At 56.8% G+C, this 16,264-nt stretch overlaps 1 protein-coding gene across 1 annotated transcript; it reads left to right on the plus strand.

Annotated features, from left to right (window-relative positions):
- Positions 1-1,717: 1,717 nt before the first annotated feature.
- Positions 1,718-11,171, plus strand: CDCA4 (cell division cycle associated 4; the record flags this gene model as incomplete). The annotated part of the gene is made up of 2 exons (XM_082834351.1): positions 1,718-1,748; positions 10,491-11,171. The coding sequence occupies exon 2, from the start codon at positions 10,497-10,499 to the stop codon at positions 11,169-11,171; it is 675 nt and encodes a 224-aa protein (XP_082690477.1). The 5' UTR covers positions 1,718-1,748; positions 10,491-10,496.
- Positions 11,172-16,264: the final 5,093 nt, after the last annotated feature.

Raw genomic sequence — 16,264 nt, forward strand, 5'->3', positions numbered from 1 at the left:
TTTCTGACCTTGAAGTAACTCTGGGCTCTTCCAGCAGGCCTTTGCAAAAGCTCAAAGGATTTGTCTCTCACCCGGTAAAATGTTAAACTACTCAGGCTTATTTGATGTTAAATTACATGGGACGCTTGTTAAAGAAGAAGGAATACTAAACCTTTTAACTTTATATTTGTATGGGTATGTATTAATATAAATATTCCAAAATTGTATGAAATTCCCAAAATTCTGAGATGTCCTGATATAATGTCATCAGTCATAATTTAAAAGTAGATGACGTAAATAAGATCTTCGTTGAGCTTGGGGATTTCCCTTGTTGTGTAGCAAAGAAAAGAAAGTTGCCCAAGGAGAGGTGTGGTCTTTGCCCTCGGGTCCTGGGAGGGGATGTCCTGCCAGCTAGTAGTGTTTTGCTGGGGACCTGGGGCCACACCACACAGTCTAAGATGAGATTTAGGGTGGGGGTGTGGAAAGCCCCGAGCGAGCACAGCACGGATCCTCCTGGCTCCAGCCCCACACACGGAAGACGTAATCTTTATCTCTGCATCCTTTTGCAGTAATAAACCATGACAATAACAGTTTTCATCTAGTTTTGTGAGTCCTTCTGTGTATCCTATTTAGGACCTCTCCACTAAGAAGTTATTTTTTAAAGAAACCTCATCTCCTTTCCATTTTTTTTTTTGCGGTACGCGGGCCTCTCACTGTTGTGGCCTCTCCCGTTGCGGAGCACAGGCTCCGGACGCGCAGGCTCAGCGGCCATGGCTCACGGGCCCAGCCGCTCCGCGGCGTGTGGGATCTTCCCGGACCGGGGCACGAACCCGTGTCCCCTGCATCGGCAGGCGGACTCTCAACCACTGCGCCACCAGGGAAGCCCCTCCATTTCTTTTTAATTAATTTTTGGCTGCGTTGGGTCTTCGTTGCTGCGTGCAGGCTTTCTCTAGTTGCGGCGAGCGGGGGCTGCTTTTCGTTGTGGTGCGTGGGCTTCTCATTGCGGTGCTTCTCTTGTTGCGGAGCACGGGCTCTAGGCGCGCGGGCTTCAGTAGTTGTGGCTCGCGGGCTCTCGAGCGCAGGCTCAGTAGTTGTGGCGCACGGGCTTAGCTGCTCCGCGGCATGTGGGATCTTCCCAGACCAGGGCACGAACCCGTGTCCCCTGCAATGGCAGGCGGATTCTTAACCACTGAGCTACCAGGGAAGTCCCTCCTTTCGACTTTTGTGATTTCATTTCTTACAGGTAAACCTGAAGCCCCTGGAGGGACGAGCAGTCCAGGGAGCAGAGGCGCCGGGCTTCCCTCCGCCACCCCGTCCTCTCCCCCTCCCCCACCCTATTCCTCTCCCCTCCCCCACCCTATTCCTCTCCCCTCCCCCACCCTATTCCTCTCCCCTCCCCCACCCCGTCCTCTCCCCCTCCCCCACCCCGTCCTCTCCGGCCCTACCAGCCCCGCCCTCCGGAGACCAGCGCAGGCGCACTGGGGCCGCGCGCGGAGACCTGGGAGCCGCCGGGGGCGGGGCGGCCGAGGGCGCGGGCCCAACGGCCAACGCGGCCGCGCGGGAACTCAGGCGCCAGGCCCCGCCCGTGGTTTGAACCAGAGGCTCCGCCCCCGCGCCTGGCCAATCAGCGGGCGGGGCGGCCGGCGCCACGGCGACCCATTGTGGGCGCTGCGCGGCCCCGCCCCCGGCGGCCCCTCCTTGGCGGCCCCGCCCCTCCCGGCGGCCCCTCCCTCGGCGGTGGCGCGGGCGGCGCGGACGCGGGCTGCCAGGTGAGCTTCTCGGCTGGGCCCGGGCCTTTGTGCGGCGGCGGGGTCCCCGGGAGGGTTCGGGAGTGGGCGGGGGCCCAGGGAGCCTGTGGGGTCCTTGGGGGGCGGCCTGGGGCGGGGGGCCCGGAGGACTGAGGACAGCCTGGGGAGTTGGGGGGGCTGGGGGTAGTCCGGGGGAGGGGGGAGGCTGGGGGTAGTCCGGGGGCGCGTCGGAGGAGGGGGCGCAGTCGCAATGACCGGCGCCCCCTTCCCGCTCGACGAGTGACCGGCCTCCTGGGATTCTCTCTCTGCAGCCGCAGACTAAACTTTGGCTGTTCCGCACCATTTCAAGTCAAAAGTAATATGTAGCCTTGCGTTTAACCTAATTGGGGGCTCTTCTTAAGAGGAGAAACAGTTACGATGGGTCGGTTGGGCTCCTCCTCAGGGAAGTCCTTACATTGTCTTCTCACCTTTGGCTTGGAAGGGGTCAGTGCAGGCCCTCCTCCTGCTTCCCACGAAGACCCTCCTGGGAGACCGGTAGGGACCCTGGGGAGCCACTTGTCTGGCCTACTTGGATTTACAGCCCTGACCACAGTGCCACCAAGCTGCCGCTCCTCTGTCACTCATCCATCCCTCATCCTACGCCTCCTTCCACCCACCGGTCGATCCTTCCATCCATCATCCACCCGTCTACCCACCCATCCATCAATCCATCGTCCATTCGTCCATCCTTTATCCACCCATATCTGTCCATGTTTCTAGGTTTTCTCCCTAATCTGCATTCCTTGTAGAGCGAGGAGTGGGTGGTGAGTGTTAGCGATGGAACACTTGAATTTCATCCTAGGTCCTTGTAGCAGAACTGGGATTTGCAGTGCTATACTGCCTTCCAGAAATGGCCCGGCCAGGGCACCTTTCTCTGGAACCCCCGAGGGCAGGGCTGCCTCCTTGTAGTAAGCTGCGTGCCTGTGAGTGTTCAGTTCGGGTTCTTTTCCTTTGTGTCTCAATTTTAATTGCTTTGAAAAGGAATGTTAAGGATATTTTGCAATAGCTTCCCTGCTCCCTACTGTAGGAGACCCAGCTTCTCTCTAAGCTGGTCAAGGGGGTATCAGGGAGCAAGAGATGCCAGCCTTGGGTGGTCTAAAGCTGGTGCTCTGTCTGCTTCCCCTGCAGGCTGGCCTAAGCTGCCCAGTCCAGTGGAGACAGACATCAGGGAGGGGAGCAGGATGTGGGGGGAGGAGGGCTCCCAGACCCTGGCTGCTAAGGGAGCTGTCTTCAGCAGGCTCCTTGTTCCGCCCCATCCTGCTGCAGTCAGAGGACTAGGAAAAGTACCGGGCACTCACTTCCACAAGTCAGAGGCAAGCTCAGCTCTCCGTTTTCAAAAGCTTATTGTCCCCAAAGCAGGATTACCAGGAAAAGCATCCACCAGGTAACTGTTTGCTGGGAGAAGCTGTGGTCCAAGTAGAGGGTTTTCCTCTGCTGGAGATGGCCTTGTTTCCTCTTGTGGGGCCCTGTGTTGCTTACACAGAACAGCCAGACTGAGTTTACTGTTCTGTTAAAATGAGGCAAAGAAGATACTGTCCGCTTACAAAATTAAGTTAAATATTCTGTGAACTTCCTACATACAATTGCTCTTTATTTTCAAGTTTCACCATGTTTTATAATTAAAGTTGAAATTCAGAATAAAAAAATCAGTTACGACCTTTTTTTTTTTTTCTTTTTTTTGGAGAGAGAGAATGGCAGGTTTTGTCTTGGAAGGAGGGCTGGAAGTTTCCCTCAACTTGCTAGTAGAACATATTCCCAGGCAGAGAAGGTTTGTGTATGTTATTCCAAGTAACAGAAGTGCTTGAGGGAATTCCCTGGCGGTCCAGTGGTTAGGACTGTGTGCTTTCACTGCCGTGGGCCCGGGTTCAGTCCCTAGTTGGGGAACTAAGATCCCACAAGCTGCACGGCACAGCCGAAAACAAAAGTACTTGAAATCAGCTTTTTCGTGCTAGCTTTTGAAAGCCGCAGACAGGCAGTAGTGGAGGGGTGACCGCCACACAGCTTAGAGGTGGCTTCTCAAAATTAGCTTTGCTCGCTCCATCTTCAGTTTTCTTTGATGAGTATTTCAAAGCCAAATAGTGAGACAGAAACTGAGAGCGTTCATGTTGATTTGCCTTAAAAACCTGAAACTCACGAGAGTGCTTGGCCGTGGCTGAAGGTCATGGTGACGAGTCTGTCCCCAGTGCCCCCACAGCCCTGCTGCTCTGGATCTGGGGATCTGCATTCTCCACCGGCTCTGGGGATGGTGGCCACGTGGCGTGAGAGCTGCTCAGGAATGGGGACCTGGCTGTGACTGGGGTCTCTGCTGGGAGTGCTCGGGGTGGGCGGGCGCAGTGTCCGTGTCCGTCCCCCCCCCCCCGCCCCCGCTTCACCGCCGCGTGGAACTCGTGGCCTGTCTGTCCCGCCTGCGCCTGGTCTGGAGGAGGCCTGAGGGTGGTGCTGTGCCGCGACGGGGGTCAACCCTGGTGGGCCGGCTGTCCAGGGATGTTGGAGGGCTTTGTGTGGAACGTGCTAACTGAGGACTCAGCGGGCCTCGGGTGTTTAACCAGCTACGTGGCGAGACCTTCCAGCCGACTGTGGAGGTGACGGAGGTGGGTAATGCCTAACATTTTTTTGCTCAGCACTCAGCGGTGAGTCAGGCTGTGCGGTTAGGACAGCCTCAGAGGCGTAGGGCCTTGTGTCACCCCGTGTTAGAAGGGTTCAGTGCCCTCAGGCCACAGTCACTGCTGGGCAGGGAGCTGTGCTTCACCAGGCCAGCCTGGGGGTTCTGGGTCCCCACCTCTGCCCTGAGCATCTCTCAGGGTCCCTTCCGAACCATGCTGTGTTCTGACTTTGTCCCAAACACAGTGGTCTGAGGAGGGGGAACCCTCGCAGGCCACCTTCTGAGATCGTCGTGACCCCGCCCACTCACCCAGCCTCTGGGCGGTGGGGCGCTGCCCATGGGCTGCTCCCTTCCGTAGATGTGAGTCGGCCAGCATCTTTTGTGGAGTGAGGCACGAATTAACAGTCGCTTAGGCTTTGGAACATTTGCGGGGAATAATTTGGGCTGACTTTGAGCCTGTATGTGTTCTGGCCTGCCCGTGGGGGCGCAGCGGGGGTCAGTATCTAAAGTGTTTTAATGTGGTAACCACCCCCGTCACATTGGTTATTGATGCATTTTTGTTTATTATGAAGGTATAATTTGATGCAATGAAATGAACAGGTGTTAGTTGTGCAGTTCAGTGAATTCTGACAAATGCATCTTCTCGTGTGACCCAGGCGCCCATCTGGAGGGGGCTGTATTCCCACCATCCCAGGGAGCTCCCGCCAGTCGTGACTCGTCAGTGGCAACAACTTGGGTTAGCTTTGCCTGTTCAGTGAGTTCATGTACATAGCAGCACGGTCCCTGTGTTCCTGTTCTTGCTTTGTTACTCATATTCACGTGGTGTTTTGAGATCCATCGTGGCGTGTCCTTGCGTCTCATGGTGGGTTTTGTTTGCCAAGTGGTGTCCCGTTGTCAGATACACCACTCTTCACCCATTCAACTAGCTGATTTTCAGTCTTACGTAATGTTACGTCGGGTGGTGAAACCGGCTGGTGGGGGGTCCGAGCAGGCGGAAGTGCTGTGTGGGGTGGGAGGGTAGGGATGTGGTCAGGGAGGGTCTAGCTGGGGCTGGGACTGTCGGTGAAGCACAGTGGGAGCCCACCAGCAGCTGTGACAGATCAGTGCGGGAGAAACGGCGGAGGGGGAATTGGTCCCTTCCTTCCTGAACGCAGCTTGGTAAAATCGCGCTGCCCCTCGCCCGGCAGACGCACTGAGGAGGCAGTGCTGGAGCTGGGAGGGCCGCCTCCACCGCCTGGAAGGCTGGGAGGGCAGAGCCCTGGATCAGCCGTCAGTATGATCAGGGCGCTGTATGTTGGGACAGACTCGCGGCTGTCAGAAGTGGTAAAGTTCTGAGAAACATGGAAGGTGTGGTGAGCAAGGAAGCAGGACTTGCTGAGACTCAAACACGCAGAGGAGAATGTGGTCGGGAAGCGCCGGGAGCCGGCGTGATGACTGGTTCCCGAGTGTCTCTCTTGTGCCTTCTGCTTCTTTCCCGATCATCTGCAGTGACTGTGGAGGTGAATGAAGGCTGCCTTGCGAGAAGAGCAGAGGCTGTTTACTCCAAGCTGCTGCGGCTGGGGAGCCGCCACCACTACTGCCACCACCGGGCTGAGCAGGGACTCGGGCAGCAGGGGAGTGGGAGCGCTTGCCAGTGGAGAGGGGGCTCAGGGTCCTGCTGGGGGCTGCGGGGCTGGGGAAGCTGGACGGCTGACGAGACCCGGGCGCCACTGCGATGGCTGGGGCATGTCCGGTTTTCTCCGGTTGGTCCTCAGTCAGAAGCGAGAACAAAGACCATGGACGCCGTGGGTTATTGATCAAGCCAGGCCATTGTGGGGGGTGTCACAGGGCGGTTGTAGGGCTTCCTGGGCTGTCGCTAGAGATGGAGGTCTGACTTCCTGCAGGTCTGGCGCGGAGGGAGCAGGCTGCTTCCTGGGCTGGTTCCTGTGATGGTGGCTGGGTGTCCTCGCTGTGTCCGTTCAGTCTCAGAGCAAATAGCCGTGAGCGTGCCCTCTGCCCTTCTTTCCTGGCAGTGCTGCCCCAGGTGCTGACCACACCAAGCTGCAGCCGGCCCCGAGCTCAGCCCCCGGGGCCCCCACTGGGTTGACCACTCGTGAGTTCGTGGGCTGGGTGTTCTGAGGACCCCTCGAGGAAAGGGAGGTGGGGTCCCAGGGCTTCCCATGTAGCTTCCTGGCTGTGGGTCGGCCATGGTCACCCGCCCGGCCCCGCCAGCCCGAGTGGCCGCTGACCTGAGCTGCATGGGGCCCATGGAGGGTGGCTCGACTTCCTCTGTTGGTAAACTCAGGCTTAACTGTGTTATTCGAGGGAGTTTGGTTTGGGCCTTAAATAATCTTTTTTTTTTGGCCACGCTGCAGGGCTTATGGGATCTTAGTTCCCTGACCAGGGATGGAACCTGGGCCCTCGGCGGTGAGAGTGCGGAGTCTTAACCACTGGACCACCAGGGAAGTCCCTGGGCCCTAAATTAAATTGGTCGCTCTGCAGAGTCGGGATTTTAGGTTTGGTCGAAAAGATGCTAAAAGCCAGAGGTGATTAGAGGAACCCTTGAAACTTAATTCTTTCCCCCCAACACAGGGTGTCTCTTTATAGACATAATTCATATTAACTATAAATTAATTATAGTTATAAATTAATTTATATTATAAATAAATTATGTCTTTATTGACACTATTTATAGTAATTCTCAATATGCTTAGAAAATTTAAGCCAGTGACTTTTACACAAGTAACGGGGGAAAAAAGACTGTAAAAGTTGAATTTGCAGCCAAGACAAAAAACTTGAATCCTTTATTACTAGAAGTCACTGAAGTATTTTCCCTGTATTTTGGTGGTAAGGTGCTGCTTTTGTAACGCTGCATGCACAGTGAGGCCAAACAAACTGAAACACCAGAGTTGGGAGCAGAGAAAGGTTTATTGCAGGCTCGTGCCCTCGAGCTCCCTGAAGGCTTTCGGCAAAGCATTTTTAAAGGCCGGTTGAGGGAGTGGTGGTTGCAGGGTATGTGATCAGGTCGTGCGCAGTTTTCTGATTGGCTGATGCTGAGGGAACAGGGTGGTGTCACAGGGGTTCACGTCATCAGTCCTTAGGCTCCAGGAGGCCTGGGGCTACGTGCCCATGGTTATCAAGTAGTTAACATCTTCCATTTGGTGGGGGAGGTTTTCACATCTGCAAAACAACTTCAGGAAATGTGCATCAATTACTATCGTCTGGGTACTTCTGAGAGGAGCTAAAGCAGAGGATATGGGGGAAGGCCTGTACTGGGAAGACCCCCATGGAGTCCTGCCCGGTTACACTGTCATTCACTTAAAGACAGTTAATAAGTGGGTGTGTGCAAGGTGTTATGATTGGCTGTGGCCTGGGGGTTATGTTGATACGTTAGACCTGTTTGCTGTTCTGGGGAAATTAGTCTTGAGGGGAATGAGCTATAGTCACTTAGTTTTTAAACTTTTTGTTTTGAAATATCAGTAGTTATGGGTCCAGGGGCAATTGTAAAGAAGTGTCCTGGAGGGACATCCTTGCCCTGCCGCCCAGCGTGGGCGTCTGCGTGAGATGCACAGATACGCATCCCCACCAGGAAACTGGCTTGAGCAGCCACGGAGCTGATTCGGATTGAGAGAGAGTGTGTGTGCGCGTGTGCGCGCGCTCGCGTGCGGTTCTGTGCAGTCGGAGCTCCCGTGGCACTTCCTGGACCCCCCACCGTGGTCCCCACACGGAGCCGTGTCCTCACCCCAGAGAGCCCGTTGGGCTCACCCTTGGCCGCGCACCCATCTGTTGTGTTAGGGTCCTTACAGAGGTGGAGACTGCCCTGAGCAGCCTTCTGAGATTGGCCTTCTCGCTCTGCGTGACCCCCTTGAGACCCACCCAAGTACCCCAGCCATTGGGCGCTCCGGCGCGCTGTGTGCGGCACCTGAGCGGCAGCCTCTCCCCGCTTGCAGGGCTCGGTTTCCAGTCTGGGGCTCTTACGAGTGGAGCTGCTGTGAACATTCTTGTGCATATTTTTGTATGAACATTGGTTTTCATTTCTCTGGGATAAATGCCCAAGAAGTCACTTTTAAAAAGTTTTTTAAATGTTAAGTCCACAGGAGGTGAGAGCTGCGACGTTGAAAGGAGATTCAGAGGCCGGGGGACCTTTTTCTGTCTGTTTAAGGCTGTGGCTGGTGGGGCTCGGGGGCAGGTGGGGGCGGGGCTGCTGCTTCCTTCACCACAGAGCTTCCCATCAGCAGGTCAGCACAGGCGCTGCCACCTGGTCCCAGAGCCCCTGGCCACACCACAGTCATAGGCCAGCAGCAGCCACAGGAAGATACAGGATTGTTTTGTTTTTTGAAGAAGGAAATCCAAAAATTTGCATATTTAAAAGATTCTAACCCTCTTGGGACTTTCCTGGTGGCACAGTGGTTAGGAATCCGCCTGCCAATGCAGGGGACACGGAGTCGAGACCTGGTCCAGGAAGATCCCACATGCTGCGGAGCAACTAAGCCCATGCGCCACAACTACTGAGCCTGTGCTCTAGAGCCTGCGAGCCACAACTACTGAAGCCCGTGCACCTAGAGCCCGTGCTCCGCAACAAGAGAAGCCCCTGCGATGAGGAGCCCGCGCACCGCAACGAAGAGTAGCCCCCGCTCGCCACCCAGCAACGAAGACCCAATGCAGCCATAAATAAATAAATTTATTTAAGAAAAATTCTAACCCTCTTGATGAATAACTCAAATGGATTATCTGAAATAAAAATGTTTATCTACTTTATGAACTTGAAGAGAGAGACAGTTCATGCGTTATAGCTTATCTTTGTGCTTGGAAGGACAGACCTTGCCAGGGTGCTTGCCGGGGGAACGCTGCCCCTTCTTGCTCGCTTTTTAATTCCCCAAAGGTCTCCCAACTTAGAGTCTGTTCAGAGGGAAAGCTTCCTTGTATTTTTGCCTCTGGGAGCAGCGGTGCAGCGAGCTGGCTGCGTCCGGTCAGCATCGGTCCGGGTGAGGCCCAGGAACCAGCCAGCATCTTCACGTCGTGGCGCTGGTACGGAGTCCACTCGGTGATGCCGCCTGGGTGGATGGATGTAGGCTGCCCCAAGCCCTGGTGAGGACCCTGCCCCTGGGCCTGGGCCTTCCAGACACAGAGGTGGGGGGGAGTTGGAAGGGGGGCTGGTGGCCTAGCAGAGCGGGCAGAGCCCAGCCTGGCAGAGCCTGTCCTTGCAGGGAGAACACTCGTCCCGGCTTGCTCCGCCAGTGCCCCGGGGGCTCCCTGCAGGTCCGACATCTCCCCTGAAACTTCCGGGGCACAGCTTTTCAGAGGGGCTGTGCGGCATGCGTGGGGGCCCCCTGCTGGTGAAAGCACTGAGAAGCCTGCGCCTGCTGTGCAGGAATGGCTGTTGGTGGCCGGGACCCCTCAGTCAGCCGGCTGCGCATCACTCAGCCCGCCAGCAACCGCGAGGCCCCCGTGCTGCCCGCGGCCCCCGTGCTGTGCCCAAACTCCTCCCTCTCAGGGCGCCAGCACTCGGAAATTTGGTGTTCCCGTTCAGCTGAGTTCTTTAAGATGCATTTATCCTATTTTTGGTCCATTTATCTTTTTTTTAAAATTTATTTTGGCTGTGTTGGGTCTTCGTTGCTGTGCGGGGGCTTTCTCTAGTTGCGGTGAGCGGGGGCTACTCTTCGTTGCGGTGCGTGGCCTTCTCATTGCAGTGGCTTCTCTTGTTGCAGAGCACGGGCTCTAGGGCCCGTGGGCTTCAGTAGTTGTGGCTCGCGGGCTCTACAGCGCAGGCTCAGAAGTTGTGGCACACGGGCTTAGCATCTCCGCAACATGTGGGATCTTCCCGGACCAGGGCTCAAACCCCTGTCTCCTGCACTGGCAGGCAGATTCTTAACCGCTGCGCCACCAGGGAAGCCCCATTTATCTTTTCTGATGGAGACGGTTGCGCTGTGGTTTAGAGGTGGCGTCTAGAACAACCTTCACAGGGTCTCTGTGGCTGGGCTTGAGCTAGAGGGGCGCAGGGGCTGCAGCAGCCTGGAGTTGCCCCTCTGCCCCGGCCCGCGTCCCTGTCTGCGTGGATCACCCCTGATGTTGAGACTGAACCTGCGGCAGAGTCTGCAGGGACCCTGAAGTGGGCTCAACGGCATCTTTCTCGGTTTCCGCAGGGCACGATGTTTGCGCGAGGGCTGAAGAGGAAGTGCGCGGAGGATGAGGAGGCCGCGCCTGCGTACAGTCTGCAGCGCCAGTCGCTCCTGGACATGTCACTGGTCAAGCTCCAGCTGTGCCACATGCTGGTGGAGCCCAACCTGTGCCGTTCGGTCCTCATCGCCAACACGGTCCGGCAGATTCAAGAGGAGATGACCCAGGACGGGAGCTGGTGCGTGCCGGTGCCCCAGACTGCGGGGCGGGCGTCACGCGACCGCCTGGTGTCCACGGAGATCCTGTGCCGCTCAGCACGCGAGGGGGCGCGCCCGGCCCCTGACCCTGGAGACCCGGCCTCTGAGCTCCAAGTGGTCCCAGCAGCACAGGCTCCCGGGGTCCCTCCTGGTGGCGTTTGGGACGGGGACGGTCCTCGAGAAAACAGAGGAAGCTTTCACAAGTCGCTCGATCAGATATTTGAAACACTGGAGAGTCAAAGCCCCGGTGCGGTGGAGGAGCTGTTTTCCGACGTGGATGGCTCCTACTACGACCTGGACGCTGTGCTGACCGGCATGGTGGGCGGTGCCAAGTCGGGCCAGGACGGGCTGGAGGCCTTCGCCTCCACGGCCGCCCCGCCCCCCAGCGCCGGCTGCAAGTCGGACCTGGGCGAGCTGGACCACGTGGTGGAGATCCTGGTGGAGACCTGAGCCGCGGCACACAGCAGATGTGTTTGTGAGGCCCACGAAAACAGCCGGCGCGCTGGGGGTGTGGGTGCCCGCTGCCCTGCACCTGGGGCTGGCCTCTGGTTTGTCTGCGATTAGGAGACCGGCCCAGAACAGCATCCGGTCCACCCGCTCCCCCCCTCTCCCTCCCTTCCAGGGCTGGGCTGCTTTCCCGCAGGCCGGTCATCGCGGCCGCCCTGGGCCCTCGTCTGTGTCCTGCTACAGCCCCGCTGGAGGATGCCAGCCCCCTTCCGCATCCAGCCTCTTTCTACTTTAGATAGGGGAATTTTCTAAAATTAAGTTTTATATGTTTTGGGCAATATTTTGTCTTAAGATATATTTTTGAACTTTTTATACTTTTATCACTTTAGATTTTTTTAGCTATTTTCTTAAAAATATATTTTTTCTATAAACATCCTCTGCTGCTACATTAGAAACTTTTATAATCTAAACAGTTGCAGTTGGTGTATTTCATTTTTTTTAAGGTTTAACACACTGTTCTTTTTCCAACAAGCGTCACTGCCCTGAGTCTGCAGTGTCCACAAATTGTGATTTCCGCTTTCGACTCGGGTGTGAGCCTTGCCCGTACGCGCTGGTGCGGTCAGAGCGAGGTCAGAGTTGAAGGCCTTGCACGGCGGTGCCTTCACCAGATCTGCTGTGCGAGACACGTCTCTGTTAGAGGGTTTTATTTATGCCTATTTATGTATAAGTGTCTTCAGAGCCGACGGTCAAGTGCAGTCTACGTGGGGATCATGCGTGCCCTGAGGTGTCTTGGGCGGTGCCTCCAGAGGGTCTGAGACTCGGGACCCCTCCTGCGCGGGTTCCCAGCACAGCTGACCTTCCTCCCAAAGCTGCTGCCCTCCGTGTGCCCCTGCCTGGCCGGGCTGCCCGACCCGTGTCAGCTGGGCCCGTGTGCCAGCATGTTTGGGGAAGGCGCGTGTCCATGCACCACTGGATTGGAGAATGGTGGCATAAATTTAAGTCTAGGGTTAAAGAAGTCTGTACACATGTCATCTGTGGGCCCTCGATCTTGAGGGTCGTTGACGGTGGGGTTGGCTGGGTGGTGTGTGTGCCCTGTGACCCTGCCCCAGGCACCGAGACCGCCCGCGACTTTTATATCTTTTTCACTTGTTTACAAGTGAGACTGTATTCTCTCCGCACGCCCACCCCACGTTTCCCGTTTCTCGAGCTTTTTCTTCCTTCTCCAGCCCTTAGCCAAAAAGGGTTGTTTTCGTTTGCGCATATGCCATTCTTAGTATCAGTGGTGTGCACCTCATTTTATTAAAAAATTATCCAACAAAGTGGAAATGTGTTGTCAATTATCTACCATGTTGTAGTCCTCGAGTTGGTCTTTTTACCCTAGTTGAGCTCAGCCAGGTTACCTGAGGGAGACCGTGGGGTTGCGAAGAGATTCCACGTGGGTTTGTTGACAGGCAGGCTGTGGGGCGTCTTCATCACCTGACCCCGCAGGGCTCCGAGGCAACGCTCCCCACCCCAGCTCTTGTGGCAGAAGCCAGGTGAGGGACAGCGCCCTGGATTGGGCCGATGTGGGAGCCCAGCCCGGTCAGGAAGCTGTGGGTGAGAGGCGGGCTGTGGCTCTCAACATCCAGGGGTTGCTTCCTTCCGAGTTTGAAAGTATTTCCTTGTGGAAAGTAGCTTAAGTGTATGTTTTATAAGCAACAAACCTATAGCGGTATTTTGTGTCTTTATGGCATTTCTAGCCGTTTGAAACATTTGCTCAGTTTCGGGGCAGCTACGGTGTCTTATCTGGCAGCCTTCCACAGTAGGACACAAACAGGGCTCGGGGTGGGGAGCGGACAGCGCCTATAGCCAGGTCCCCCTCCCCTGAGAGGCTGAGACCCAGCCTCCTTTCTGCCCCTGTAGTGACCCCTCCTTCCTCCCTTTGCTCTTCGGGTTCCTTCCCAGCCCCCACTCTCATTTCGGCAGCTCCCTTGAGGTGCTGATGGCCTAGATGTCCCGGGCAGGGCGAGGTGGGGCCCTGCTGGACACCGATTCCCCTGGAAGCATCAGAGTTTCTCCAGAGAGGAGCGGAGGCAGGTGGCCAGTTACTGATGATGGATTTGAATTGAATATGGAAGTGTGGGGTGGGGTGGGGCTTTAAACCCCCGTGTGCGTGTGGTCACGTGTTTGTAAACTGCAAAAGGAAGGCTGCTGCCTTCACCCCACCACCTCTCCTGGGCTGGTCCTGGGCACCGGGTAGGGAAGCTGGGTTTGTGGGGAGCGAGTTACAGTGCGTGTTCGCAGTTGCTTCTGAGCACAGCTGAGCTCTGGCCAGCGCCTCCCCCGCCCCGCCTCCATGTCCCGGAGCATGTGGAGGGAGGGGCCCGCCCTTGAAAGGAAAGACTCTGGAGGGGTTCCCAGCCCTGAGGACAGTTCAAGGTACAAGCCTTGGCCAGTGGCAAGTCCTCACACTGAAACTTCTGAACCGTCGCTAATAAACATAGTCAAGTTATCTTTATGGGCAGTAGACGATAAGAGATTATCATCACACGAGAAGGTGATTAAAAAGCTCGTAGGCAATGCAGGTTGAAGTACTGAGATGTGTCGGGCAGTGATCAATCCCAGTTCTGTTACCTTCTGGAGTTATGGATTCCACTCTAAGCACTGCTGGCGTTGCCTCCCTCCATATCTTGATGTTGTATTTTCCTTGTCATTCATTTTTAGAATAAATATTATCACGTGTCCTCCTGGCTGTCTGTTGCTTCCTCCCCCACGTGGCTGGTTCGTGGGCTGGCAGACTCCAACACGGGGTCCCTGGGCCTCTCTGGGCTCCCGTCTGTGGTCACTCAGGACTCCTTCTCAAGGAAGCCAGGCTCCTTTATACACAGTGGCCAAGCTTTCTCCAGGCCTATGTCTCTGAACCCAGCTCTGTGACGCTGATTGCGACTTGGTGGCAGAAACCCCAGAGTGCCCGCCAGAGGGGCTTTCTCTCCGCTCTCCGACCCCCTCCGACTTCTGAGAGAGCTGCCTTCTGCTCCGGGGGGATTTCTTGCAGCTCTCCCCCTCACGCCCAGGCTGGAGGATGGGTCCAGACCTGCCCGCCGCTGCTCAGGACTGGACTCTGCTGGCTGGCCCAGCGTGGAGCTGAAAGTCTCCTCTGTCGCCGCTGCGGTGATGGGAGCGGCTGTGGGCCTCTTCTGTTGCCTGATTTCAGTGAGTATTTTAGATTTCTTTGTAGTCTCGACCGTGTTTATTTTAAACCATGGTTGGGTAGCTGACTGGGCTTGCTCTGCTCAGGGTACGAGTGACCGCCTCTTACACCCTATACATCTGAATCAGGGGACCAGTCAGCACTTAACCGTGTGCCAGCCGGTCTCCCAACTCAAGGAGTCCCCTCCTCCAGCAGATGGGCTGGACACGAGGACACAGAATCAGAGGTAGACGTGGTGTTTGATTAGACGGGGAGTGAGGGGAGGGGAGCAGCGGTTGAGGAGCGGGTGGGTGGCGGAAGAGCAGAGGGGGTCGGGGGGCAGTTCGGCTTTGGGGCCCGTGGAGTCTGGGACTTGTGTGGGGAGCGGCTGGAGACCCAGCTGGACACCAGGCCAGCGAGGGGAGGGGAGAGCTCGGCTTACAGCCAGGGGGCAGGGAGGGCAGCTGTGAGGACAGTGAAATGACAGCATCTGAATTTGAATCTGGGGGGGAAGCACAATGGCGTATTTTGGGTTGTCACGTCTAACTTTAACCAAAGGCTAGGAAATGACGGCACGGCTCAGGCGACCTCTGCGGGAGGGGTCCTGGGAGACCCCCGAGTGGATGCTCCCCTTTGGCGGAAGCAGCGTGGCAGAAAGCAGTTTCCAAACTCCCACCTCTTTCCGGCTGAAAATGAGAAATTAGGCAGGTTTCCCAAACATACAGCCCCCCAAAATGTTACCTCTTAACGTAAGCCTCAGATCCACAGGTGGTCTGTGGAGTGGCCGAGGGTGCTGGGGTGTGGGTGACAGCCAGCCGCCTCCTTCTCCCATGTGACAGGTGGCATCTGCTGGTCACTGTGACCCCACTTGGCCTCTGTCTGGATCTGACACCTCCATCGATGGAGTTGGCGTCTGAGGCTGCCCCCGGCTGTGGTGTCCCAGACTCGACAGTGGCCTTGGAGGGACAGTGATGCCGGCGTCCTGCCGTGCGTGTGCCGGGCCCCAGCAGCCTTCAATCCCCAGGCCTCCCTGAGGGACTGGAAGGGCCGCCTGCCGGGGTTTCCAGCACCAGGTCCCCACAGAGCCAGTGATTCAGCAAGAACACAGCTTGTCCAGGCTGTTGTTATTTATTTATATTTATTTTTGTTTGTTTGTTTCTTTGTTTTGTGGTACGCGGGCCTCTCGCTGTTGTGGCCTCTCCCGTTGCAGAGCACAGGCTCCGGACGCGCAGGCTCAGCGGCCACGGCTCACGGGCCCAGCCGCTCCGCGGCACGTGCGATCTTCCCAGACCGGGGCACGAACCCGTGTCCCCTGCAACGGCAGGCGGACTCTCAACCACTGCGCCACCAGGGAAGCCCCAGGCTGTTGTTGTTATTTAATAAAATTTTACGAAAGGCAGTGCCGACTGCTGGGCTCTGCGGTCATAAGAGGTTCCCTCAGCTGATACAGGATGGCTCGCCTGCCCGCAGGCAGACATCACCACTGGATACGCACCCAGGCACCGGGCAGGCGAGCACACTCGCTTTGTGGAAACAGCACCTACCCCTGCGCGTGCCCTGCCACGTGGACACCCAGGCCAGGGGCCAGTGTGGCAGCAACGCACGCAGGGCCTACCGGGTCCCTGAACGGCTGCTCCCAGTGACAGTTCCAGCCACATGTGAAGCCACCTTGGGGTCCCAGGCAGCATGGCTCAGGCAGCCAGGCCTGGGGTCCCTCACAGGTGCCCCCAGCGGCTGGCAACACCTTCCCAGGGGAGGGTCCCTGGAGCCAGGCTGGGGTTGGGCTCCTGGGGACCCGGGTGCCCCCTTCCTGGTGACTGGCTCTGCCGAGGGACACACCCCCCATCAAAGCGTCAGCCCTGATACAGGACACCCCTCCACGAAATAGCTCTGGTTTCCAGTACCAAACCAAACCGGTAAGAAACCG

The sequence above is a fragment of the Leucopleurus acutus genome (genome assembly GCF_964270905.1).
Source record: "Leucopleurus acutus genome assembly, chromosome: 1".
NCBI lineage: Eukaryota > Metazoa > Chordata > Mammalia > Artiodactyla > Delphinidae > Leucopleurus > Leucopleurus acutus.